Source organism: Vidua chalybeata, chromosome 10 (assembly GCF_026979565.1).
Source record: "Vidua chalybeata isolate OUT-0048 chromosome 10, bVidCha1 merged haplotype, whole genome shotgun sequence".
NCBI lineage: Eukaryota > Metazoa > Chordata > Aves > Passeriformes > Viduidae > Vidua > Vidua chalybeata.
The window spans coordinates 1,495,099-1,521,584 of NC_071539.1; the positions used below are offsets into that span (position 1 = coordinate 1,495,099).

The window sequence follows — 26,486 nt, forward strand, 5'->3', positions numbered from 1 at the left end:
GAGGAAAAAAGCAGCCTCAATTTATCCTTCAGAATTTGTGTGATGGTTTTGAAAGCATTTCCATCCAGAGTGCAGGGCCTGGGCAGGGACACCTCCCACTGGCCCAGGTGGCTCCAAGCCCCGTCCAGCCTGGCTTCACCTCTCACCTGCTCACCAGATCCGTGCCAGCTCTGTCCCTTGTCCTCTCCTTTCTCCACCCGTGGTGTGCCAGAGGGAAAGAAACAGCTCTGGAACAAATACTGGCTGAAGAGCAATTTAAAGAAATTGAATCAAATGGGAGTTTTTCACAGGGATCGCTTCTTGGTTCTCTGGTTGAGCTGGGAATTATTCCTGAGGGATATAGCAATAAGAGCATTCTTTACTCCATCATTTTTTATATCTGGAATTTATTTTTTTTTGCTCCTAGATGTTGCTGCTGCTTTGGTCTCAGTAGTTTAGGGGCAGGTTTAACTCCAGGCCATCCTTTCACTTTCCCTAGCTCTTTGTTCCCTGAGGAAGAGGAAGCTCTTTCTCTCTCATCAGCTGGAGGAAATGGCCTCAAGTTGCACTGGGGGAAGTCTGGATTAGATTTGAGGAACAATTTCTTCCTGGAAAAGGTGGTCTGGCTTTGGAATGAGCTGCCCAGGGAAGTGGTGGAGTCTCCATCCCTGGAAGTGTTCAGAAAACGTGTGGATGTGGCACCTGGGGACAGGCTTAGTGGTGGACCTGGCAGTGCTGGATCAACAGCTGGACTTGAAGATCTTGGGGGGCTTTTCCAACCTCAATGATCTCCTGATTCCATGAATCCCACCCCTCTCCCCTTAAAGACACTCACCTGGAAGGTGCCCTTGGAACACTTCCCTCGGCATCACGGAGCTGTTCTGAGAACTGATTTCCTGCCCAAGGAATCCCATGCAGTTCTGCACTTTTCCCGAGCTGGGCTGCAGGCTGGGGGAGCAGATCCCAGGTGAAACATTGCTTGGTTAGGAGATGTCGAGGTGGGTAATGTACAAATCCTTGGAATATTTAACAGCAGCCCCTGCAATGAGCCAGAAGCCAATTAATCAATTAATCCTTAGTGCTAAACCCTGTTTAGGTTGGATTTTTCCTCCAGCGTGTGTCTGGGGGGGAAAACTGTGGGGGAAAGAAAGAAATTAGGGATGCACTAAATAATGGATGAATGTACCTAGCCAAGATCTGCTGATTAAGTCTTCTTTAGGATTATTATTATAAATAGGGAGTGCCAGATCCTCAGCTGGAGTAAATGGGCTTGGCTCGGCTCAAGTCAGTGGATTTGTGCCAGCCTGAATTCACTGAGGATCTGGCCTTTAATTCTGGAAAAGGAGGATATTTGGGGAGGAGAATGATGGGGGCTGTGAGAAGTTTGGTGATGAGAACGCTGTTTTCCTGGTAATATCAGGGAAAAAAAAAATGTAAATGACTATTCTTTTGAATTTTGTAATGAGATTCAAGGAACTACTTGATGTGGTTTCATTAGATGGAAATTACTTTTTTCCCAAGTAGCTACATCTTAACCCCCTGCATGGAGGAAGGGAATATGCATGGAAAATGTGATGGTTCATTTAATTTTGTGGGTGGTTGTCTCTTGCACCAGCATTTCTGCCATTCCTACCTAAAAAATGCCTCGATGGCCATCACATGTTCATTGGAAGGAAATAGGAATAAATAGAGATGATTGTGGAAATCTGTTTCCCACTCTGCTTTTCCACCAGGAGTGAAGTGGGCTGGAATTTCAGATGGCAGCGGTTTCAAATCCAACGTGGGGTCTCATTTGGCTCCATTTTAGGAAGGTATCAACAAATCAGACTGCAAAGCTGCTGATTTGGTAATTGCTGAAAAACACCCAACCAACAATCTGCAAAGGAAATGCACATTGTTCAACAATACCTTAAAATACAGTGTTTGACCCTCTGGAGTGGACTCAAAAAAAAAATCCAGTTCTGAAATAACACTTTTAAAAGTGGAACATCTTGGAAGGACTAAAGATAACAACACAAAACAAGTTTTCTGTATTCCCAATTGTTCTGACCATAGAACTAATTTCTCAGTCAGAGGAGAGCACAGCTTTGTCATCATTCTCCAGTACCATCAAATCCAGCGTTCGACCATTTGGAGTGGCCACATTTATACTTAAAAACAAAAAAAAAAAAAAAAAAAAAAAGAAAACCACCCACCTTTTTAAGGGGCATATCTCAGAAAGCCTAAAAAATAACATCACGGAACAAGTTTGTTACATTCCTAATTGTTCTGACCATAGAATTAATTTCCCAGCCAAGGGGGAGGGGGGGCATGGCTTTTTCATCCCTGCCAGCCTCGGAATATTCAGCGTGTCACAGATGTTCATGAATAATGTCCATTTAGAAGCGTTGGCAGCGAGCTGGCGAGATGAATGAAATGTTGGGGGGATCTGACAGGCAGCACGCTGCTTTGTGATCATTCCAAAGTTCTAATAATCTCCCTCACCTTCCCTGCCTGCCTCTAATGAAAGAGAATAGGTGATTGCACCTCGGGCTATGTTCTGCGCCTAATGACTCCTCCAAAGGCGGATTTATGGAGAAAAAATTAACTTTGAATGAGGATTGAATTGGCCCTGACAGGCTGATAGACTGTGACACAGATTCTGTGGCAAAACAGACGTAGCCCTAATTGATTATCAATATTTTAAGCAAAGTGATGAAAATAAGCATTAAGTGATGAGAAAGGCAGTCTTAATACAGGAGGCAGTCACCGGGATCCGGGAAGTCTTCGGGGAGCTCGGCCCCGCTCGCCGGAACGGGGTTTCAGCTGTCAGTTCTTCCCTCTCCCTGCCCCACAGCCCCTGCCCCTTCCCAGCCTCTTCCCCTCCCGGATTTGTGCCCAGCAGGTTGATGTTCCAGCCTCCCTCCCTCCCTCCAGAGGAGTTGGTTTCATTTTAACCCCTTTGGTTAAGGGGCAGTTCAGCGGGGTTTTGGATATTCTCTCCTTCCTGCTGGGCTCTCTCCCAGCCCTGTGCCGTTTCCAGCCAGCAGGTGAGCCACAAACTGCTTCCTAAAAATGGTAACAGTGACAGAAGCCAGGGGGGGAATTGCCTGGTTGGTGGGAAAGGGTTTATCTTGATGGTTATCTTGGTTGTACCCGATATAAACAAATACCTTGGTTACACCAGATAACTCCAAATATCTCAGTTGTCCTTTGGAGTAAGACAACGTTTGGGTTTTGCCTGTGGTTTTCCAGTTGGGTTGCACATGACTGGATTGATCTTCTACCAAAAATCCGTTTAATATTTGGGAAAACCCTTGTGGCTGTGAGCCAGATGCTGCTTAGCTGTGCCATAACAGGGTGTTTATCCCAGAGTAAGGAATATTTTCCCAAATGCCTGAGGGAAGGGAGCTGAGCAGGAATGCTGCTGAAGAGGTGAGAAGCAGCATTCCTACACCAGGAGGAATCAGTGGGATAACATCTCCCTTCCAAACACTGGGTATTTTCCCCCAGGAATTCAGAAAAGCTTAAGAAAACCAGATTTGGGCTTCTGGGGAGTTTTTAAAGTGTGACTGGCAGAGCAGGGGAGGGGGCAGTGAGCCCCTCCCTCACCCTCATGCTCAGGGCCCCAATATCCATAATTAGAGTCTGGTGTAATTAAATTACAGGGCAGCAAGGGCAGAAGTTGCCATGTTTGGGAATTGGGTGTTTCAGGTGTAATTAGGGAGGACAGGGAGCTCTGAGAGATCCGTGGCCGTGGACACCATGGGCTGGGCAAGTGACCACCAAAACATGGATTTATGGAATCACAGAACCCCGTGGATTTATGGGCTCATGGATTAATAGAATCATATGGATCAATATGGATCAATAGAATCATCATTTAGGCTGGAAAAGCCCTCTTAAGACCTCCAAGAATGTTGGTGGTGTTTAAATTTTGGGTGAAATGTTCCTAAAGGCAAAAAATACAGAAAACCAGTTTAAATGTGGAGTGATAAGAATGTGTGTGGTGGTGTCACTTTTCCTCTGGAACTCAGAATTCCTGGGTGCTGCTCCTGGTGTTCCTGTCAGAGGAACTCTCTGAGCAAGTGGGTGTCTGGAGTTTGTGCTGGAATTTGTCAGATGGATAACAGATAATTTTCCACGTCAGCCTATGAATATTCAGCAGAGAGGATTTCCACAAGCCTTGATAAATTTAATATACCAGAGAAAAATAGCATGTAAATGAAACAGGGCCTTGTAAATTAATAATGGATTCCACTTGTATTTTTATATGTGAGCTGACTGAATATTTTATAAGTGCAAAAATGTTTGTGTTTTAAAAAAAAAAAAAAGGGTGAAGTCTTTCTGATGAGCATTGTGGATGGTTGGCTGCATTTTAAATGAGATGTCCAAGTGTTTTTACAGTTTCTTGGCTTTCTTTTCCTCAGACACATCTTGTATTTTCAATTTTGAGCAGTTGGAAAGTCCACAATTAGGTTGAATTCATTTATTTTTTCCAAACCTCTTGTGGTTTGCAGTTGTGGGTGTTCTGACACTCCTCTCTTTTTAATTTTGACAGGAAAATGAAATCTCCTTAGTGAAGGGCTGAGTCTTTTCCATGCCTTTTCCATTTCCAGACCTTCCCTGCTTCTGCCATGCACTGGGGCAGGGCTCTGCTCCATGGGCCTGGGCCACACTTTCCAAAATGCCCTTTCCAGCCCCAAAACATCCCCTGCCCTGTTTCTACCTTGCAATAATTCACAGTTTTCCTGGCTTCCCTTAATTAGCAGCTTTGCTTGGAAATAATTTCACCTTGGCACAGTGTGAGGCTGGTCAGGATTAAAGCATCAGCCATCCATCAGGGAGTGACTGCTTCCCAAACCTCGAGCACTTCCAGGGCTTCCACGGAATCGTGGAATTCCTTAGGTTGGAAAAGCCCTCCCAGACCATCAAATGCAACCCTCAAGTCGTAAAGATCTTTTAAATGTTGTTTAATTGCAGCTTGGTTTGAGAAAAGTGAATCTCTTTTAGTGCTTTTGATGGCACTTGGGGAGTGAACAACAATATATTCACTATATTTTAATAATAATAATAATAATAATAATAATAATAATAATAATAATAATAATAATAATAATAACAACAGCATGGAGGAGGAGGAGAAGAAAAGAAGAAAAGCCCTCCCAGACCATCAAATGCAACCCTCAAGTTGTAAAGATCTTCTAAATGTTGTTTAATTGCAGCTTGGTTTGAGAAAAGTGAATCTCTTTTAGTGCTTTTGATGGCACTTGGGGAGTGAACAACAATATATTCACGATATTAATATAGTGATATATTAATATATAATAATAACAATATATAATATACATAATAATATATATAATATTATTAATATAATATATAATATATAATTTCATTATATAATATTATATAATAAATAATAATATTACATGATATTATTATATATAGAAAATATATAATATTGTTAATATAATATATAATAATATATATTATATAATATAACAATAATAATAATAATAATAATAGCATTGAGGAGGAGGAGGAGAAAAGAAGAAGAACAGAAAGGAGGAGGAGAGGAAGAGGAAGGAGAAAAGAAGAAGAAAAGGAGAAGGAGAGGAGGAAGAAGAGTGGACACAATCCTGTGCCATGTTCTCCAGGATGACCCTGCTGGAGGTTGAACCACTTGACCCACTGTGGAACCTCCCAGCCTGGCCCGTTCTGGGATTCTGTGCAAAAACGACAGAAAAATGTGAAATGTTGGAAGAGATCCTTTGGTGTTCAGTCCTGAGAGTAACTCAGGGTTTCAGTGCCTGTTGTTGGTTGTGGTGGACAGACCCTGTGAGCTCGAGGAGATTTATGGGCTAAGTTAAATTGTTGTTAATGAGCAATTTTGTGTGGAGAATTGTCCTCGTGATACTTCCTAAATTGCCCCATTGTCCCTCTAATTAACCAGGACTTGAAAGGCCAAGCTCTGCCTCGGCAGCAGTTTTAACTGGACTTACAAGGGCTGGAAATCAGCGATTTAAACTTAACAAAGACAAGCTAAAAATTTATTCATTGACCAGCAGCATCTTTCCTGTGTGTTTTAATATCTTTTTGCCACTGAGATACGCAATGAATTGTTCCCGTGCAGCAACAAATCGGGCAGGAAGAACAAAGTAGCTCAGTGGAATAGATAAATCAAATTTAGGCCTGGTAGTTTATTGAATCTAAATTGTGCCCAGTTGGCCCACGAGCTATATGAGCAATCCATCTTGTGCTGATAATGGAGGGTCTTGAAATCCACCTGATGTTTGCATTATTAAATTCCAGCCTAATGAGCTCTGCTAATACATATTGAAGACAGTTGTAAGGAGCAGAATGGGAATGGGAGCGGGATAATTTGAAAGAAACATAAGCTGAGCATTTTACATGACTCAAGGGGTATATCTACAATTACACATATCACCAAAATTGAATTTAAATGGAATTTCTATTATCCCTGTCCTTTTACCAAGGAGAATAAAGTGTAAATGAAGTAAAAGTCTTTAGAGTTGCTCGTGGTTTGGTTTTATTATGGGATTTAATAGATTCTCGTAATGATCTTCAGTGGCAGAAGAAGTTTTGATATTTCACGGCTTGAAATGTTGTCTAAATATGTATAAAATCGTGGGGGTGGAAGCAGTGGTTGGATCACTTGGTAACACCCTGGGCAGGCTGTGCACTTTAAGGTGGAGCTGGTGGCTCCAAAAAGGAACGGCCCCTTCACCCCCCTCCTGAGCTGAGTTTGGTTTTCATAAATTATTGCTTAATTCAGGAGGTGCTGGGATTAAATCTTTGCAGGTCTGACTGAGCTGTTACCATGCAGAGCACAGTTTTTGTAGTGATTTCCCTCCCTGGGAAGGCCTGGTGTAAATGGTGCATTTCTGGTCCTTGTTGGTTCTTTTCTTTCTGGCCTGGTGATACTTTTGAAAACTTAATATTTCATCAAGTATAATGTTATTAGAGACTTATTCTCACTTAGTTCACTCATCAGGCAGTGAGATGGCAATAAAAGAGAATGGCTCCTTTGAGACATTAATGCTTTGGAATAAATGATGTGCTAGAACAGAAATTTAATTAATTTACAGAGTATATTGATAGTCCCTTGTTACTGTGCTGTATATTTTTAATCTTCTTTAACATCTGTAGGAAAGTGTTTGAAAACCCCTGCAGTTGAGCAACTGGTAGATAATTAAGTAATAAGGGAAGAGGTTTCTAGAGGGAAAAAGATTCTTTTTAAAGAAGATTGTTGTAACATGGATTAAGTACTGCTGCTGTGATTTGGAGTGAAGAGAAAATTGTGTACTACCTAATAAAGTCCTGGGGAAGAGCTGCCTGACTCCCACTCTGAGCAGAGTCTGCAGGCCTGGAAATATTGTTTTGTTTCTGTTTTATCTCAAAATAGGGCTGGTGGATTACTCCCTGTGGCAGCAAATCTGCCACTTCATGGTGCACCACCTTTGGCTCGGTGCAGTTCGGTCTGGGGAGAGTGGGGTTTAAAGAAAGAAAACCTCTTTAAAGTCTCTAAAGGGCTTTACTCACCCCAAAATGAATGTGGGGATTTGTATGGAATTAATATTGCCTCTAATACTGACCCGATATTACCCTCCATAATGCCATTTGTGCCATTCCTTAACTGTGGGCATGACTTTAAATAAAATTAACGAAGAGCCAAGTTCTGCTCTGTCAGGCACGTGGATTTCATTGTGGGGCCCGCAGGAAGGAACATGAAATTGGGTTTAAAGCCCTGGAAATATTGTTTGGCAGGAGGTTGTTGACAGCCCATCCCTGGCAGTGTCCCAGGCCAGGCTGGACACTGAGGCAGGGAGCAGCCCGGGACAGTGGGAGGTGTCCCTGCCATGGCTGGGGTGGCACTGGGTGGGCTTTAAGTCCTTCCAACCCAAACCATTCCATGATTCCATGATTTGATAGGATAAAATTTAACTAATTCCAGCTCGTTTTCTTCTTTTTAGCCAAAGCAGATGAAGCGTTGAAGGCCAAGGAGAGAAGTGAAGAAGAAGCCAAGAGAAGAAAGGAAGAAGGTGAGGAATTTCATTTTATTTCATAAAAAACCAAAGCCCAGGAAGTCAGAAATGTTTATTTTTAAGTGTCCAAGCTCCAGTGGGGCTGTGAGATTTTCCTCCTGGGGGCTGATGATGGAATCTGGTGCCCTGAGCTGCTGCTCTGCAGTCCAGCAGGTGGAATAATGAAACCACATGGACTGAAATGCCAGGGAGTGATGGGAAGAGACATTTCCAACGTCGTGAGGGAGCCAATCCAAACAATCCAGGAGCCTCAAATCCTCACTGGAGCTGTGTGGAACTGGCTGGCCTTTAAGGTCCCTTCCAACCCAAACCATTCTGGGATTCCATGATTTCCTTCCAAGAGGGAACTCAGGAAAATTCCCCATTTTTGAAACGGCGCCCGCTGAGAATTTCACTCAAAATCAAAATGTTCTAATCTTTATTTTGTTTTGCCTGGGGACTGGGGGATGCTGAGAGGAATTAATTGGTGCTCCCACTTAAGGTCCTTGTGAGGAAATTCAAGTGGAAAAGTGGGATGGCCCAGACATGGCAGGAGGGGAAAAATCCAAATCTGACTGGAAAAGGGACCAAAGCCAGGAGCTGTGCCCCATCTCCCCATTGTGATTCCTGGATTTTGGGACCAAAGCAAGGAGCTGTGCTCCATCTCCCCATTGTGATTCCTGGATTTTGGGACCAAAGCAAGGAGCTGTGCCCCATCTCCCCATTGTGATTCCTGGATTTTGGGACCAAACCAAGGAGCTGTGCCCCATCTCCCCATTGTGATTCCTGGATTTTGGGACCAATGGCCCAGGGGGAACCTTTCCACCTAGAGGAATCACCCAGCCAGGCTCCCATGGGATTTTGGGATGAGCTGGTTGGGACCCACCAGCACCCATCTGCAGGGAAAAGACACTGTTGGGGAAAATTTTTGTTTGGAAAAATGCACATTTTTTGTGTGCTGAGATCCCATTGTGAGTGGCAGATGTGCTGGCAATTGCTGTGCCAGCAGGGATTGGGAAGGGTGAGTGTGGAAAGGCAGAGGGAAGAAAAAAGGGGCAGTTCATGACATGGGAACAATGGAATTTCCAGGGAATTGGGGAGGAAAACTTCTCTACAATTTATTAATAAGCCACGAAAACTCTCCTGGAGTGGCTTTGAAGGGTTGTGAGGACGTCACAGTGCTGGAAAATGAAGAGAAGATTTTTTCTGAACAACTCAAATTCATCCATTTGCTGAGGCTCCCAGTTAGGAATGAAAGAGTTTGTTCTCCCTGGAAAATACAAAGTCCTATTAAATGGTGTATGAAGCATTGGAGCATTCCAAGACATCCAGGGGAATTGCACACTGGGAAACTCCAGTTTTTGTTCAGTTTATGTCCCATATGGATTCAAAAGTCCAGTTTTAGGTGGGTTTATGTCCCGTATGGATTTACAAATAGGACATTTTTCCAGGGCTTAGAGTGTGTTCCTTTCCCTGTCCCAGGCTGCAGTGGCAACTTTTGCTTGGAAAAAGAGCATTTTGTATTTTTTCTTGGTTCTTCCTTCCTCACGCAACATCTCTGGGTGGTTTTTAACCCTCTTTGATCCCTCATGGGATCCCTGAGGTTGGAAAAAACTTTCCAGACCATTGATTCCAAACTGTGACTGATCCCCACCAGAGCACCGAGTGCTACATCCAGTCATTGAAATAAAATAAAGCAAAATTAGATTGAATTAAATCTTAAAAAAAAATTCTAAATGACTATTTAAAAATAATTTTTATTTCTGCAATATCCCTTATTTTATTTCCCTAACTAGAACCCTCCAAAAGGAAATTCCAGCCTGTGACTCCTTTACTCAGGAGCTGCAATAAAAATAATTCTACAAACAAACCAATCCTTTCCCAACTCATAAAAACTGGTTATTGCCCACCCCATAGCTGTCTTAACATTCCTTTTATTGTCATTTTATTGCCAAATCAGGTGTGAGATTAGACGTTGGATGTTCCATGTAATCTGCTCGGAAATCAAATTATTTGACCCCCAAGCCCAGCGCTGCCCCTTCCCGCTGGTTTCCTGTTAAATATGCAGCATTTCCCCAGCATGAATAAAAAATTGAGGACAAATTAGAATTTACAGACAGCTGACCCCAGCTCCAGATTAGAGACTGGGGGCTTGTGCTGGTTTAAATGTTTTAATTACCATAGTCCCTCCAGCCTGGTGAAGGACACACAGCAAAATGCTGATTTTTTTTTTTTTTTTTTTTTTTTTTTTTTTTTTTTAGTGACTAAAAAGCAAAGCAAGGAAGAAAAAGGCTCCCCCCGCCTCATTTGAATTTTTCAGTTTGATTACATTTGCACTTCCATTGGAGCTATGCTAATTTGCTGCATGAAATTAGGTCTATTAGCAAAAGCCACTACTTTTCCAGGAGTATTTTCAGTGCTTGGATTTTCCTAGTTTGGTTTTTATTTACTTGCTTTGGGGCTGCCCGAAAAGTGACAAAATCCAAAGGGGATTTTGCTGCCCAATTGGGTTTCCCTCCTGACAAATTCCAAATAGGTGAAGTGGACAAGAGGAAAATTGAAAAAAAAAAAAAAATGCAAAGGAAAAATTGGAACACGTTGGATGATGTTAGGGAGAGGTTTGGGGCTCTTTTCTCTTAATCTACCACGAATAATAATATTTTTAAATGTTGAGTTTGAAATACACCACGGCAGGGCCACGTGTGGGGAGGAGGAGCTGGGCATGCATCAGAAAACCAGGAAAAGGAGTTGTTCTGGAACACAGCAGAATAGAAAACGTGAATTTTTGGCAACTGATCATGGGTTGGATGGGAGGGTGGTGCTGGATGGGGCAAGCGTTATCCTGGTGCCTTTATCCCAGGATTTGCATTTCCCTTTGCCTTTGTCCCAGAATTTGCATTTCCTGCTGCCTTTATCCCAGGATTTGCATTTCCCTTTATCCCAGAATTTGCATTTCCTGGTGCCTTTATCCCAGGATTTGCATTTCCCTTTATCCCAGAGTTTGCATTTCCTGCTGCCTTTATCCCAGGATTTGCATTTCCCTTTGCCTTTATCCCAATGCCTTTATCCCAGAATTTGCATTTCCCTTTGCCTTTATCCCAGAATTTGCATTTCCTGCTGCCTTTATCCCAGAATTTGCATTTCCTGGTACCTTTATCCCAGAATTTGCATTTCCCTTTACCTTTATCCCAGAATTTGCATTTCCCTTTGCCTTTATCCCAGAATTTGCATTTCCTGGTACCTTTATCCCAGAATTTGCATTTCCTGGTGCCTTTATCCCAGAATTTGCATTTCCCTTTGCCTTTATCCCAGGATTTGCATTTCCCTTTGCCTTTATCCCAGGATTTGCATTTCCCTTTGCCTTTATCCCAGAATTTGCATTTCCCTTTGCCTTTATCCCAGAATTTGCATTTCCTGGTACCTTTATCCCAGGATTTGCATTTCCTGGTACCTTTATCCCAGAATTTGCATTTCCTGGTGCCTTTATCCTGGAATTTGCATTTCCTGGTACCTTTATCCCAGAATTTGCATTTCCCTTTACCTTTATCCCAGGATTTGCATTTCCCAGTACCTTTATCCCAGGATTTGCATTTCCCAATACCTTTATCCCAGGATTTGCATTTCCCAGTACCTTTATCCCAGGATTTGCATTTCCCAGTACCTTTATCCCAGAATTTGCATTTCCCTTTGCCTTTATCCCAGGATTTGCATTTCCCAATACCTTTATCCCAGGATTTGCATTTCCTGGTACCTTTATCCCAGAATTTGCATTTCCCTTTACCTTTATCCCAGAGTTTGCATTTCCCAGTACCTTTATCCCAGAATTTGCATTTCCCAGTACCTTTATCCCAGGATTTGCATTTCCTGGTGCCTTTATCCTGGAATTTGCATTTCCTGGTGCCTTCATCCCAGAATTTGCATTTCCCAGTACCTTTATCCCAGAATTTGCATTTCCTGGTGCCTTCATCCCAGAATTTGCATTTCCCAGTACCTTTATCCCAGAATTTGCATTTCCCTTTACCTTTATCCCAGGATTTGCATTTCCTGGTGCCTTTATCCCAGGATTTGCATTTCCCAGTACCTTTATCCCAGAATTTGCATTCCCGTGCCCGGCCCGTGCCAACCCAGCGCTGAATTGATTAATTCTACCCCCCACACCCCCTGTAAGCCCTGCAACATTTTGATAAACTCCAGGGAAATAAGTTTGGCAGAAAATCAGCAGGAGTAGATTTAATTACCACTCGGAGACCTTTCCCTTTTCTGGCTTAGCCATCCCGAACCTCCGCGCCTTTCCCCGGAATCCGCGCCGAGCTCCGCTTCCCAATTTGTCCCTCCACGCCGTGATAAGCCAAGCAATTACTGGTTTATTGATTTTTCATCAGGGCAAATTTGAAGTTGATTTTTTTCCCCTGCAAAGGCAGGGGTGATTAAGTGTTTCCCGTCGGTTTAGTCCCGGAGAGCTCCGTGGCAGAATCCAATATCCTGAGGTCAACCTCTGCAGGGAGATAATTCGGTGTCTCGGCCACGTGTGAGGGAGAGGAATCAGGGCTACAAATGTGAGGGGATATCTGTGGAGACAGTTTAATTTGTTCCATTTATATGAACAAGTCGTGTGGCACATGCTTGGAAAATATCATTTTGAATAGGCTTGGAAATGAGGCCCACGTGGGCAGGGGGAGGGAGGGAGGGATGCAAACGAGAGCGGGAATGTGGCTGGGAGACAGCTGGCCCTTGAACAGGGAACAAACCCCATCCCTGAGGGTCATTCCTGGGTTTTACTGAGCTCCCTGTGCTGCTGGCGTGACTTTCCTTCACCAAAAGTTAAATCCTTCAAGCCTTCAGGTCCCTCCAAGCCAAAGCACTCCGTGGTGCTGTGATTCCATGATTTTGAGTGATGGGGGGGGTCATGGAAGCAAAGTTGGAATGTGCAAAAAACCTGGAGGACTCGACTTATAGAAAACTCCTTAAGTATAAACTCCATAAACCCTAATTAAAAGTTTTATTTTTTAATATTCATCTTTAACCTGCTGGCCAGGAGTTCTCACATGAAGAATCTCACCCATGGCCACCACAGAACATCCTGAGCTGGGAGAGACCCACAGGGATCGTGTGTGCAACCCCTGGCCCTGCCCAGGACACCCCAACCCACTGATTTCCCTTCCCACTTCCTTTGGAGAGAGTTAAAAGCCTTTCCCTGGGTGTAATGGATATTAAACCACAGGCTGGACGTGCCAGGAGAAGATTTGCTGGGGTGAGGTCAGTCTGTAATAAGTTAAAGTGCTTCACTCAAGCCTTGATTGGGATGCCCTGAAGTTCATCAGTTACTGCCTGAGCTCCTCGTTTATCTTCAGTAAATTTTCCTGAAGTTCACTGTGGTGGCAAAGACCAAACTCAATCTGTTTAACCCCCAAATTAATGAGCACAGATAATATACATTTAGATGAGGGCATGGATTGTTTGTCCCTGGAATTTCCAATATTCCTCGTTTTTGCCTGGCTAGTGGCAGGTTTGGTGTCCCTGGTGTGCCAGTGTCACTTCATTAGGCTGACACCAACACCTGGTGGTGTGCTGCTGCTCCCAGGAGGCTGCTCCAGCATCTGGCACGCACTGTGATCTTCTTTTCTCTCTTTAATCTTCACGTTGCCTGGTTGGAACTGAAAGGGGGCAGGAACAAATCAAGGGGAAAATAAAAAATGCCAAGTTTTGGTGCAGAGGCAGAGTGTGGCTGGTGAGGAAGAGCAGCCACGTGAGGATAGTGAGAGGTGGGAAGGGTAAGGGGAGTTTGGGGTCTTGGCCACTCTGCGTGTCCAGAGCTGAGGGAAAGGGAATTGGAAAGGGGATCGATGCCCCCCATGGATAATGGCTGCTGCAGGAATCAATTCCTGCCTTTTTATTAAAGCTGCTCTAATTAATAATCACTCCTTAAATGCCTTCCTTAAATTTAGCCCTGCTTTGTGCCTGCCCATCCTCTCCTGTCCCTTTGTATTCCAGAGTTCCCTCTTTTGCTTTCCTCTGATCCCAATGTCCTGGAGCTGCTGCAGGGCTGGAGCCAGGCTGGGAGAGCTGGGGGTGCTCACCTGGAGAGGAGAAGCTCCAGGGAGAGCTCAGAGCCCTGCCAGGAGAGCTGGAGAGGGACTGGGGACAAGGGATGGAACCAGGACACAGGGAATGGCTCCCACAGCCAGAGGGAGATTGGGAATTGGGAATTCCTGGCTGGGCTGGAATTCCCAGAGCAGCTGTGGCTGCCCCTGGATCCCTGGCAGTGCCCAAGGCCAGCTTGGAGCACCTGGGACAGTGGGAGGTGTCCCTGCCATGGCAGGGTGGGAATTAAATGATCTTAAAGTTCCTTCCCACCCAAAGCATTCCATGAATCTTTACAAATATCAAAGTATATTTGAAGCTGATATTTGAGCGATTTCATTTTAGCAATCACAGCTGGTGTCGTTAAAGTTTTACTGTTCCACAAGTGAAACAGAAATTTATGATCTCCCTAACAGGGAAATTTATGGTTTATTATTACAAATTAAAAGTCTTGGAATCGTCTTCAAATTTCAGGATGAGAAACAAATCTGATTTCTGTACCTCATTAATGCTGTGTGTTCCCCTGTCATCTCCATGGCATTTATTTGTGCTAAAGGAGAAGTCACTTAAGGGAATGGGGTTGTAAAAACCATCATGGAATTGCTTATTGGACTTCAGTCAGCTGAAACACAAATTTATGGCTACGTATTGAAAAGCTGTTTCTAAAGGGCAAATAAACAGGGGTGTATGGGAAATAGACAGGGGGTTATGGGGGAATAAATAGGGGGTTATGGGGGAAATAAATAGGGGGTTATGGGGGAAATAAATAGGGGGTTATGGGAGAAATAAATAGGGGGTTATGGGGAAATAGACAGGGGGTTTTGGGGAAATAAATAGGGGGTTATGGGGAAATAGGGGGTTATGGGGGAAATAGAGAGGGGAGCATGGGGGAAATAAACAGGGGTGTGTGGGGAAATAAATAGTGGTCTATGGGGAAATAAATAGGCGTGTGTGGGGGAAATAGACAGGGGGTTATGGGGGAAATATACAGGGGGTTATGGGGAAATAAATAGGGGGTTATGGGGGAAATAAATAGGGGGTTATGGGAAAATAAATAGGGGGTTATGGGGGAAATAAATAGGGGGTTATGGGAAAATAAATAGGGGGTTATGGGGGAAATAAATAGGGGGTTATGGGGGAAATAAATAGGGGTGTATGGGGAAATAAATAGAGGTGTGGGGGGAAAATAAATAGGGGTGTATGGAACAAAATTCCACACCCATTTGCTCAGACCACAGTCCATGTTGTGGGGAATTTTATTTTGATAAAAAATTAGGGTTTTGTGGATCTGGGCCCATCACACAGGTACTTCCAGAAGGGTGTTTTTCTGGGAACCTGTGGGATGAGCATGAGGCTTGACTGGGAGTTGTCCTATTTAGGCTAGATGAATTGGGAGTGCAGAGGTGGATGGTATTTTATTGGTGCTGGGCAGGCCTTGAGCTGGAGTGAGTGACTTTTTTCCATGTCCCAGCTAAAGGCTGGGAAAGAAACAGAAAAATAATTCGAGCCAAGCAGCGTTTCCTGACGTGCATTTCCTCTTCCCTGCAACCACCCCAGGGTGTCTGGGGGCAGCCAGAGGGGCTTGGGGCTGCTGTGCTTTTCCCTTGATGGGGCTCTCAGGACTAGAGAGGGAATAAAGGGCTGGGAGCTCCTGACTGGGGCCCCCTGTGCCAGCACGGATCCCACAGGATCCCAGGAGGGCTCTGTGGGGTTACCACACACTGGCACAGGCCAGGGGGAAGGAAAGGAGCCCTGGGCACGTGCCAGCAGTGCTTTTTGAAGTGACAACACAAAGTGATCCCTGGAAAAGCTGGAGAGCCTCCAGGCTGCAGCCCCGCTGTCCTGCACGCTCTCTCACAGCTTATTTCCACTACTCTGTGCCAATTCCTTCCCTGTGTCCACTGCAGAATCCCGTTGTCCTGTCATTTCTCTGCTGCTGGCTCCTGGGATCCAGCAGCATTGGCAGGAATTCTGGCTCTGCCTGTGTCACTGTGTGGTTTTAACGTGGACAAATGGCTCTGTAGGACACATCCGTGTGGGGTCCCCACTGGTGAGCCTGCACCTCCAACACAGAGGTTATTTGGGATAGAGGTATGGAAGAGATAGAAGCAGGCAGTAATTGCCTTTAAGATCAGAGCACAAAGCATTACCTTGGATTTTACAAGGCCAGCGAGCAACAAAAGAGCAGTAATTTATGAGCTCAGCGTAAAAGAAGAGCATAATTGCATTAAAAATTAATGCTAATGAACACTAAAATGGGGAAGGTGGTTATGATGAAAGTTTGGATTCATCTTCCCCGGGTTGAATGATGGCTGGTGCCTTGATTAATGGCTTAATTTCTATCAATTAGCAGGGAGAAATCTCCACTGAGACAAGGGTAAATTGAGCATTGAATTACAGGCCTGGCTTTGTGTGCCCAGGAAGGAGCGCGGCGGCTCCGGTGGCAAACACAAATCCAGCAGAATTCCCTGTGCCAGGCTGTGCCCAGCCCTGCGCTGAGAGCCCGGGGTGCTTTCAAAAACACCCCAAAAAGCCCCAGAATGGGGGTGCAGGGCTGTGAGGAGGGCACTGGGGAAGGCACGCAGGCCCCAGCAGCAGTTTCACCTTCTTAAATTCAAAGTTCTTCAAGTCAGTGTTCTTCAAGGATATTTTCTTAAATTTAGGGTTCTTAAATTCAGAGCTCACTTGCTGAACTTTCCCCTCCTGATTTCCACTGCATTTTATTCTTAATGCTCCCGGGTCTTTCAAAGAAAAGCTGTTAGTGTCCAGACTTGGCTTAAAATCCTATAAAAATGAGGTTATTATCACTAAAATGTATCAAAATAGCAAACTTAGAGAGTAGCCTGGTACTCTCTGCAGAACTCTCTGTAGTATTATCTGTAGGCAGTACCACAGTGCTCACAAAATGCTATTTTTAATATATTTTAATGACAGCCTCATTTTCACAGGATGTTAAAACAAGCCTGGACGAAGTTTTTCTTGTTAATTTGCATTTTTCCAGCTTAATTTGTAAATCCTGTGTGCTCCCTGTAGTAAATAGATGCTGGAGTACTCCCAGCTTGCTACTTTAATAAATTCAATTGTATTTTTCAAGTGCTTGCAGTGAGGTTGGGAGCAGGGAAATGAACGGGCAAAGGTTTCTCTGCACAGTTTCTATTTTTGGGGTGCATTTATTGCTCCTGTGACTCTGGCTGGGAAATCCTTCCCTGGAAATCCCAACAGCTGGGAAAGAGTGTGGGAGCAGAGCTCAGGGATCGGGAAGTGGGAATGGGAGTTATCCAGGATGAGTTGTGGGAGGGATGAGGGGGATGGAAGCTGAGCCCAAAATCCGGGATGGGTCCTGCAAGGATGGATGGATCCTGCAGGGATGGATGGATCCTGCAGGGATTGATGGGTGCTGTAAGGATGGATCCCACAGGGATGGATGGATCCTGCAGGGATGGGTCCTGTAAGGATTGATCCTGTAGGGATGGATGGATCCTGCAGGGATGGGTCCTGTAAGGATGGATGGATCCCGCAGGGATGGATGGATCCTGCAGGGACGGGTCCCGCAGGAATGGATGGATCCCGCAGGGATGGATGGATCCTGCAGGGATGGATGGATCCCGCAGGGATGGATGGATCCTGCAGGGATGGATGGATCCCGCAGGGATGGATGGATCCTGCAGGGATGGATGGGTGCTGTAAGGATGGATCCTGCAGGGATGGATCCTGCAGGGATGGATGGATCCTGCAGGGATGGATCCTGTAAGGATTGATCCCGCAGGGATGGATGGGTCCCGCAGGGATGGATGGATCCCGCAGGGATTGATCCCGCAGGGATGGATGGATTGATCCCACAGGGATGGATAGATCCTGCAGGGATGGATGGGTGCTGTAAGGATGGATCCTGCAGGGATGGATCCCACAGGGATTGATCCCGCAGGGATGGATGGATCCCGCAGGGACAGGTCCCGCAGGGATGGATTGATCCCATAGGGATTGATCCCGCAGGGATGGATGGATCCTGTAGGGATGGATAGATCCTGCAGGGATGGATCCTGTAGGGATTGATCCCGCAGGGAAGCTCCGCTCGGAGCATCCTCGGGCTCGGCATCCGCGGCTCCAGCGCTGTTGAGTGAGGCGGTGCCTCCCTCTAACGGCAGCGGAGCCCGGCCGGGAAACGGGATCAGCTGCAGGAGATCCCGGGAAATATCCCGGGAAATATCCCGGGATAGCCCCGCTCCGAGTGGGCAGGAGAGGGAGGGACTTGGCGTGCCGGGAATGCTGCGATCGGGGCTTGCAGCAGTGGGACATTTCTGGGCTCATCCCCTCTGGATTCTGCTCCAGCTGTTGGGAGGTCTCACCTCTGGAGTGGCCACTGAGGCTCCAGGGGGGATCTCCTGGGGGGATCTCCTGGGGGGATTGCCAGGGAAGATCTCCAGGGGGGAGTTCCAGAGAGGATCACCAGGGACGTTGTCCAAGGAAGATCACTGGGGAGGATCTCCAGGGAGGATCTCCAGGGAAGTTCTCCCAGGGGGATCTCCAGGGAGGATCTCCAGGGAGGATCTCCAGGGAAGTTCTCCCAGGGGGATCTCCAGGGAGGATCTCCAGGGAAGTTCTCCCAGGGGGATCTCCAGGGAGGATCTCCAGGGAGGATCTCCAGGGAAGTTCTCCCAGGGAGATCTCCAGGGAGGATCTCCAAGGATGATCTCCAGGGAGGATCTCCAAGGATGATCTCCAGGGAGGATCTCCAAGGGGGATCTCCAGGGAAGATCTCCAAGGGAGATCTCCAGGGAGGATCTCCAGGGAAGTTCTCCCAGGGGGATCTCCAGGGAGGATCTCCAAGGATGATCTCCAAGGGAGATCTCCAGGGAGGATCTCCAGGGAAGTTCTCCAAGGGGGATCTCCAGGGAAGTTCTCCCAGGGGGATCTCCAGGGAGGATCTCCAAGGATGATCTCCAAGGGAGATCTCCAGGGAGGATCTCCAGGGAAGTTCTCCAAGGGGGATCTCCAGGGAAGTTCTCCCAGGGGGATCTCCAGGGAGGATCTCCAGGGAGGATCTCCAGGGAAGTTCTCCCAGGGGGATCTCCAGGGAGGATCTCCAGGGAAGTTCTCCCAGGGGGATCTCCAGGGAAGTTCTCCCACGGAGATCTCCAGGGAGGATCTCCAAGGGGGATCTCCAAGGGGGATCTCCAGGGAGGATCTCCAGGGAAGTTCTCCAAGGGGGATCTCCAGGGAAGTTCTCCCAGGGGGATCTCCAGGGAGGATCTCCAGGCAGCTCCCACGGGCTGGAGTTCCAGCACTCAGGCTGGGAAGCACTCAGGACTCTGGGATCTCACGGGATCAGGGTGGGGACAGCTGCTCCTCTCCTGATCCAAGCAGAAGGGATTTGAGGCAGGAGAATTCCCTGAGAAGCAGAGCCCCAGGGCTGGTGAAGTCCAGAGGTGACACAGCCACAGTGAGTCCCACCTGTCCTGCTGGATTTTCCTCCTTTTCCCAGTGCCTAGTGCAGAATCCAGGGTTCTCCCACAGCCAGGGAGGTTTTTGTGTCATCCACTGCAAATTACCCAGGGAAAACTTCATTTTTCTTTAATTTGTCAGTCTGTGCAGCTTGAGTAAAACTGGGATCAATTAAAAACCATGGGATGTGTGAAAACCCAGTTCTGGTGGAAAACACACAGCTCTGTAAGGCAGCTGCATAAAAATATCACTTCCAATAACCCCAAATAAAATGGGATCAAAGGGGAAATATTTTCTGCTGTAGTTGTTTGTTTAGTCTGGGATTTGGGGGTGTTTCCTTCTTTTAATCCTCAGCTCAAAAGAGCAAGAAAAATTAGCGGCTCTTTTCTGTGTTTCAAAGCTTTTCATGTAAAATGTGTTATATTTTAAAATTAAATTAACCCCTTAAATCTAATTAGTAAAATAGGAAGAAGCAGAGTCAGAGGAATATTGGATGGTTTTTGTCATTGCTTTGATTCTGGAGTTAGACCTGCTTGAAAAAAATCTTCTTAAGTTCATGTTCATGGTCAGGATTATGGATAAGCAATGAATCCATCAAAATTTACACTCAGAGATTATCCAAGAAATATTTAAAACATGTTTTTGTTTAATGGATCTTTCACAAGATATTATTGGTCATTTAATGCTTCTATTTCAGTGATTTTAAAACTCTTAGTGGAATAAATTTTGTCTTTAAGGAAAAAATGGGAATATTCTAGGCAGAGCTTGCAGGGAAGTTCTCCTTTCACCTGATTTGCAGAGTCATAGAATTCTCTGGTTTTTTTTTTTTTACTTTTATCTGATTCTCTGCTGTTTCTAATTATTGTGTGTGTGATGTTTTGGGGTGGCATCAAGAGAATTCCAGCACATTTTAGTTCTCAAGTGACATTCCAGGGTATTGCTGCTGCAGCCTAATTCCATAGGAATTTGCAGCTATCAAGCTGGGGGTGTATATTTATACACGGGAGGAGAGCAATAGGTGTAAAATGCAGAATTATCCCTGAAGGATGATGATGATGTTCCCAGTTAAACTGGGAAATCCCCCTCCTTGCCAAGGTGACAGGGCTGGAAATTGTGCCTGCTGCTGGAGTCACCTTTTTATTAAAAACCAGCCCTAATCCAAAATTTACTTCCCTTTTTTTTTTTTTTTTTTCCCCACTCTAACAGGGTGAAAAGACTCACCGTGCACTGAGTTAGTATTGATTTTTTTTGTTGTTGTTGTCTGAAGCCTCGGAGCTTTCTGACTCCATTATTTTTGATTTTCCTATGAAATACATATCCTTGTCCCTGACAGCTGACAAACAACAGCTGGAAGTCGTTTTATCTCCCCATAATGTGTTTGTCAAAACTCCCCTGCACTAATGGGCTCTGCTTCCTCCACTCCATTTTCCCCCGTTAATGTCACTGATGTCATTGGCAGCTTTTAGTGATTTTTGCCCCTTCCCTAATTTGTCATTCCCATCACTTTGTGTGGGAGCTGGGTGGGATCCTGGAGCTGCCTGGCATTTTGTGGAACTGGAGCTGAGCTGTGGATTTGAAATCTCCTTTTCCTGCCTTTCTATGCCTGGCTTTAATCAGGATCCTTTATTTACCCTTGGACCAGGTGTATCCAAAACCTCAGTGAATTGTGATTCCCTCTCCTTTGATTTATCCCAAAAATCCTTGGGAATCTGTTCTAAAGGAGGTTTCAGCACCAAGGCAGCAGGACGTGCAAACACAAGTTGAAATGTAGGAAATTCTTTTTTTCCTTCCAAATCCCTCAAAAAATTAGGTTTAAAGGTGTATTTATGGACTTTGCTTGTAGTGCAGCTCCTGTCAACTTAGAATTATGGGATGGTTTGGATTGGAAGGACCTTAAATCCCACCCAGGGACAGGGCAGGGACACCTCCCACTGTCCCAGGTGCTCCAACACCAATGTCCAACCCGGCCTGGGCACTGCCAGGGATCCAGGGGCAGCCACAGCTGCTCTGGGAATTCCATCCCAGCCAGGAATTCCCAATTCCCAATCCATCCCTGCCCTCTGGCAGTGGGAGCCATTCCCTGTGTCCTGTGTCAATCTCTTGTCCCCAGTCCCTCTCCAGCTCTCCTGGAGCCCCTTCAGGCCCTGGCAGGGCTCTGAGCTCTCCCTGGATCCTTCTCTTCCCCAGTTATCCCACAAATCCTTAGGTCAGTGTTTGGAATGTTCCCAGCCTCACTGGTGTTATTTTTACTCCGAGCTTTCCCTTGTAACAGAAGATTTTTGGGCTGCATTGCACGAGCAGTTTTTCCTGGTGTGTCCCAAAATCTCCTTCAGGCATGGCTGGGACAGGGCCTGGATCCCAGGATTTCACCAGTCCCAAAAATCCCATAAATGCCATAAATCCCATAAATCCCATAAATGCCATAAATGCCATAAATGCCACCTTCCCTCTGCAGACCAAGCCACCCTCCTGGACCAGGTGAAGCGAGTGAAGGAAATCGAAGCCATCGAAAGCGACGCCTTCGTCCCACAGACCTTCAGGTCCAGCAAAGAAGTCAAAAAGGTACATTTTCCTTCCTGAAGGGACATTTTCCTTCCAAAAGGGACATTTTCCTTCCAAAAGGGACATTCTCAGTCCCTTTCTTGCTGCATTATCCTCTCAGAGCCAGGAGGAAGCTGCACTATTTAAGGGTTTTCCACCGATGAAGGAGCATCAATGTTGAGAGCCTTAAATCCACCAGAAATCCCACCAAGGACTCCCTGATGGTCTCAGGGTGGGTTGAGGGAATTTAAATGTGGCAGAATTTAAGGAAATCACCTGGTTTGAAGACTTTTTGTTTAGGAAAAGCAGAAGAATTGAAATGCCAAAGTAATCACATTTACTTTGTAATTGAAGTGGAGATGATTTTAATGCTGCTTAACTAAAGCCAGACTTTAAGTCTGTATTTATTCCCTGAAAAGAAGCAGCTTGGTTTTCAATCAGCCCTCCAGAAACCCAACAGGAGGCACCCAGATCCCAAAATTTCCCTGAATTTTGGCCAGCAGGTGTTGTAGGGAACTGGTTTGGGATGTGTTCATTTTCCCACCTGGCAGGGAGTGTTTGGGATTATCCCTGGCTGTTTCCCCAGGAATGTACAATTTGCCTTTCTAGAAATCTCCAAGAATCTGATGCAGCTTCTTCAGGAAAATCCCAGTGGTGCAGTTTTTCCAGCTCTCTCCCTACACTTTTTGGGTCACTCTGTGTCCTTTGTCCTGTGTCCCGCTGAGGATGCTCAGAAGTCTTTCCCTGAGGATCCTTTCAGGGAAGACAGCCAAGTGCTGAGTTAAAAGACTGCCACAGTTGGGAATTTTGGGGTAAAACACTCAAATTTTGTGTGTTTGTTTCTTTTTCAGTCAGCAGAACCTCCTGAGCTCCAGCAGGAGCCTGTGAATGTGGGAGCAGGAGCCACTGAGGCAGCTGCTGCTGAGAAAGAGCCTCCAGCTGCCAACATCCCCACTGCCATCAAGTACCAGGATGACAATTCCTTAGCTCATCCAAATGTGAGTGCTTATCCCATCTTTTCAGGCAGAATTGATCCCACTTTTAGCTTTAGGGCAGTCCCTGGAGTGGGAGCAGGGCTGTGTGACCCCTCAGCCTTCGCTGTGCAGCTCCTCACACGATCCCTGCTCTGCAAAAAGAGATCCCACTCCTCCCACCACCCAGCAGAGCAATCCCACAGGAGCTTCAGCAGGAGTTTTGGAGCTACGAATGAATTTTACAATGAAATGTAATTCGTGTAACACTGGGGAATTTAAGACAGATAAAAATTCAGGACAAATTGGTTTCTGGTAGCTGGAAACCTGGAGGGAAACTCAGAACTTGCCCATTTTGCCAACTTGCAAAGTTTTAGGGAGAGGCTTCAGATAATTTTAAATCATTGTGGCTAAACTTGAGCAAATCCCTTTGGGAGAGCTTTAGAGGGAAATAAAAAGGGTTTTTTTAAGAATTAACAAGTTAAAAATGACTTGCAGTGAAGAAATCAGTGTGGGTTCTGTAGAATGGACACAGAGAGCAGAGAGCAGGAGCTGGCAGTGATGACCTGCATTGGAGCTTTGCCTTTCCAATTATTAGGATCCTTAAGACCCCTCCCAAGCCAAACTATTTTAGGATTCCCTGAAAAGTCACTGCTTTTATTGATGTTTTTGGCTCTCCTTTGTCTTTAACCCCCCTGAGCTTTTCCTGTGGGCACCGAGGCAGCCGTGGGTGCTCCAGGGGATGATCACAAACCCGGAGTTGCTGATTGTGCCAACTTTTCTCCCCGTGCCAGCTGTTCATGGAGAAGGCAGAGGCTGAGGAGAAGTGGTTCCAGAGGCTGGTTGCTCTGCGCCAGGAGCGGCTGATGGGGAGCCCCGTGGCCTGAGAGCTGCCAGGACCATCCCAGGCCACTTCCACACGGAGCTCCTACACTCAGCTCTTCTTTTTGTCTCTCAGAGGAGATCTGGATGAGCTGGGCAGGCAGGGAGGGTTTCACTGGGTAACCAGGAATGTCCTGCCCTGCTCCACCTGGATAACCAGGATGTTCTGTCCTGGTTCTCCTGAATAACCAGGAATGTTCTCTCCTGCTCCACCTGGATAACCAGGATGTTCTGTCCTGGTTCCCCTGGATAACCAGGAATGTTCTCTCCTGGTTCCCCTGGATAACCAGGAATGTTCTCTCCTGGTTCTCCTGAATAACCAGGAATGTTCTCTCCTGCTCCACCTGGATAACCAGAATGTTCTCTCCTGCTCCACCTGGATAACCAGGATGTTCTGTCCTGGTTCTCCTGAATAACCAGGAATGTTCTCTCCTGGTTCTTCTGAATAACCAGGAATGTTCTCTCCTGGTTCCCCTGGATAACCAGGAATGTTCTCTCCTGCTCCACCTGGATAACCAGGAATGTCCTGCCCTGTTCCACCTGGATAACCAGGAATGTTCTCTCCTGGTTCCCCTGGATAACCAGGAATGTTCTCTCCTGCTCCACCTGGATAACCAGGAATGTCCTGCCCTGCTCCACCTGGATAACCAGGATGTTCTGTCCTGCTCCACCTGGATAACCAGGATGTTCTGTCCTGCTCCACCTGGATAACCAGGAATGTCCTGCCCTGCTCCACCTGGATAACCAGGAATGTTCTCTCCTGCTCCACCTGGATAACCAGGAATGTTCTCTCCTGGTTCCCCTGGATAACCAGGATGTTCTCTCCTGTTCCACCTGGATAACCAGGAATGTTCTCTCCTGGTTCCCCTGGATAACCAGGATGTTCTCTCTTGCTCCACCTGGATAACCAGGAATGTTCTGTCCTGCTCCACCTGGACAATCAGGAGTGTTCTCTCCTGGTTCTCCTGAATAACCAGGAATGTTCTCTCCTGGTTCTCCTGAATAACCAGGAATGTTCTCTCCTGGTTCTCCTGGATAACCAGGAATGTTCTCTCCTGCTCCACCTGGATAACCAGGAATGTTCTCTCCTGGTTCCCCTGGATAACCAGGAATGTCCTGCCCTGTTCCACCTGGATAACCAGGAATGTTCTCTCCTGGTTCTCCTGGATAACCAGGAATGTTCTCTCCTGGTTCCCCTGGATAACCAGGAATGTCCTATCCTGGTTCCCTCTAAGCTCAGTGCTGGAGATGGGCAGGGCAGCACAGCCAGGGGCATTTCCTTCTTTTTGGAGGGAATTCCTCGGGTGAAGAACACCTGGCAGCCCATGAAATATCATTTTATCCCTCCCAGTCCAGAAAATTGTATGGAGCCAGGTAGGAGCTGGGAGATGAGTGGGAACTGAGGCTCAGGGCTGGGACAGTGAGGGATGGGTGGAACCATCCCTGTTATCCCTTCCTCCTGTGGAATCCTGGACATCTGGGCAGGCTCCTGGCTGAGGGAATCCTCTCCCTGGATGTGTTCATCCATCTGCTCCCAGCTCCTCACTCTGGGAGGGAAATGCTCCACGTTTCCTTGAGCAGCAACTCCAAATGGGGAATTTTATCAACCTCATCATTCCTGTAATTACCAAATTATGGAATTGGCACACAGCTGCTTCTGGGCAGTGGCTGTTCCCAGCCCATGGAGCTCCCTTGGGCCAGGTGGGACTTCCAAATAATCAAAATTCAGTGTGAACATCTGAATTTAACCTGGATAAACTTCCACAAAAATCTGCCCGTCACCCACCTAAGTGCAGGAAATCAACCAAATCAAATAAATAAAATACAAAAGTATTTCTTCAGCAAGGCTGGGAGGAAATTGTCACATCAGGAGAGGAGAAAACTGAGCCCACCTGTGGATGTGCTCCCTGGAGCTGCCCTGCATCAGCATTCCCTTGGGAAGCTGCTTTTTGGGATTGTTTCTCCTGGTTCTCAGATCTGTGGTGATACAGAATGGAGACTCACTCTGCAAATGGACTTGGGTTGTTTTATTTTTTTATTTTAGATCCTGGATGTAAAAGGAAAATGTATTGAATTTGCATTCTGACACATTTTTACTTCCTTTATGAAGTGTTTGATTTTATCCTGCATCAAAATATTCCAAGATCTTGTCTGCAGGAAAAAGTGGGGAAAAAATTGCTTCCCTTGTTTCAGTTCAGCATTTTCAAATGGTAAAATTTGTCATTGCTGCATTTTCTCATCACCTTTTCTGTTTCTTTTGTAGAAAATAAAAACTGCTTGATGTCCATGGAAGGTCCAGGTGTAAATTCCTCTTTTCATGCATTGTGTTGGATAATTTTGGTGCTTTTATTGGATGTGAAAGGATTCCTTTTATTTGCAGCCCTGCAGAATATTAGAAAATGTTACAATAGGCTGTAAATAGATTTAAAGTAGAGTTTGTTTATTTATTGTTTATTAATCAACATCTAAATTTGCTGGAGGAGAGTTGGGAGCAAGAGCTGGAAAGAAAATGGAAATAATATTTGGTTAATTTAGATAAAATCAAAATCAATAGCTAGACTAA

At 45.8% G+C, this 26,486-nt stretch overlaps 1 protein-coding gene across 1 annotated transcript in view; it reads left to right on the top strand.

Moving 5' to 3' along the window:
- RSRC1 (arginine and serine rich coiled-coil 1) overlaps positions 1–26,215 on the top strand; it is a 110,864-nt gene extending 84,649 nt beyond the window's left edge. Inside the window, exons 9-12 of the mRNA XM_053951894.1 lie at positions 7,956–8,024; positions 21,985–22,091; positions 22,922–23,068; positions 23,836–26,215. Coding sequence (XP_053807869.1) covers positions 7,956–8,024; positions 21,985–22,091; positions 22,922–23,068; positions 23,836–23,928 — 416 coding nt within the window. The 3' untranslated portion in view covers positions 23,929–26,215. The remainder of the gene's footprint in view (positions 1–7,955; positions 8,025–21,984; positions 22,092–22,921; positions 23,069–23,835) is intronic.
- The last annotated feature ends 271 nt before the right edge of the window (positions 26,216–26,486 follow it).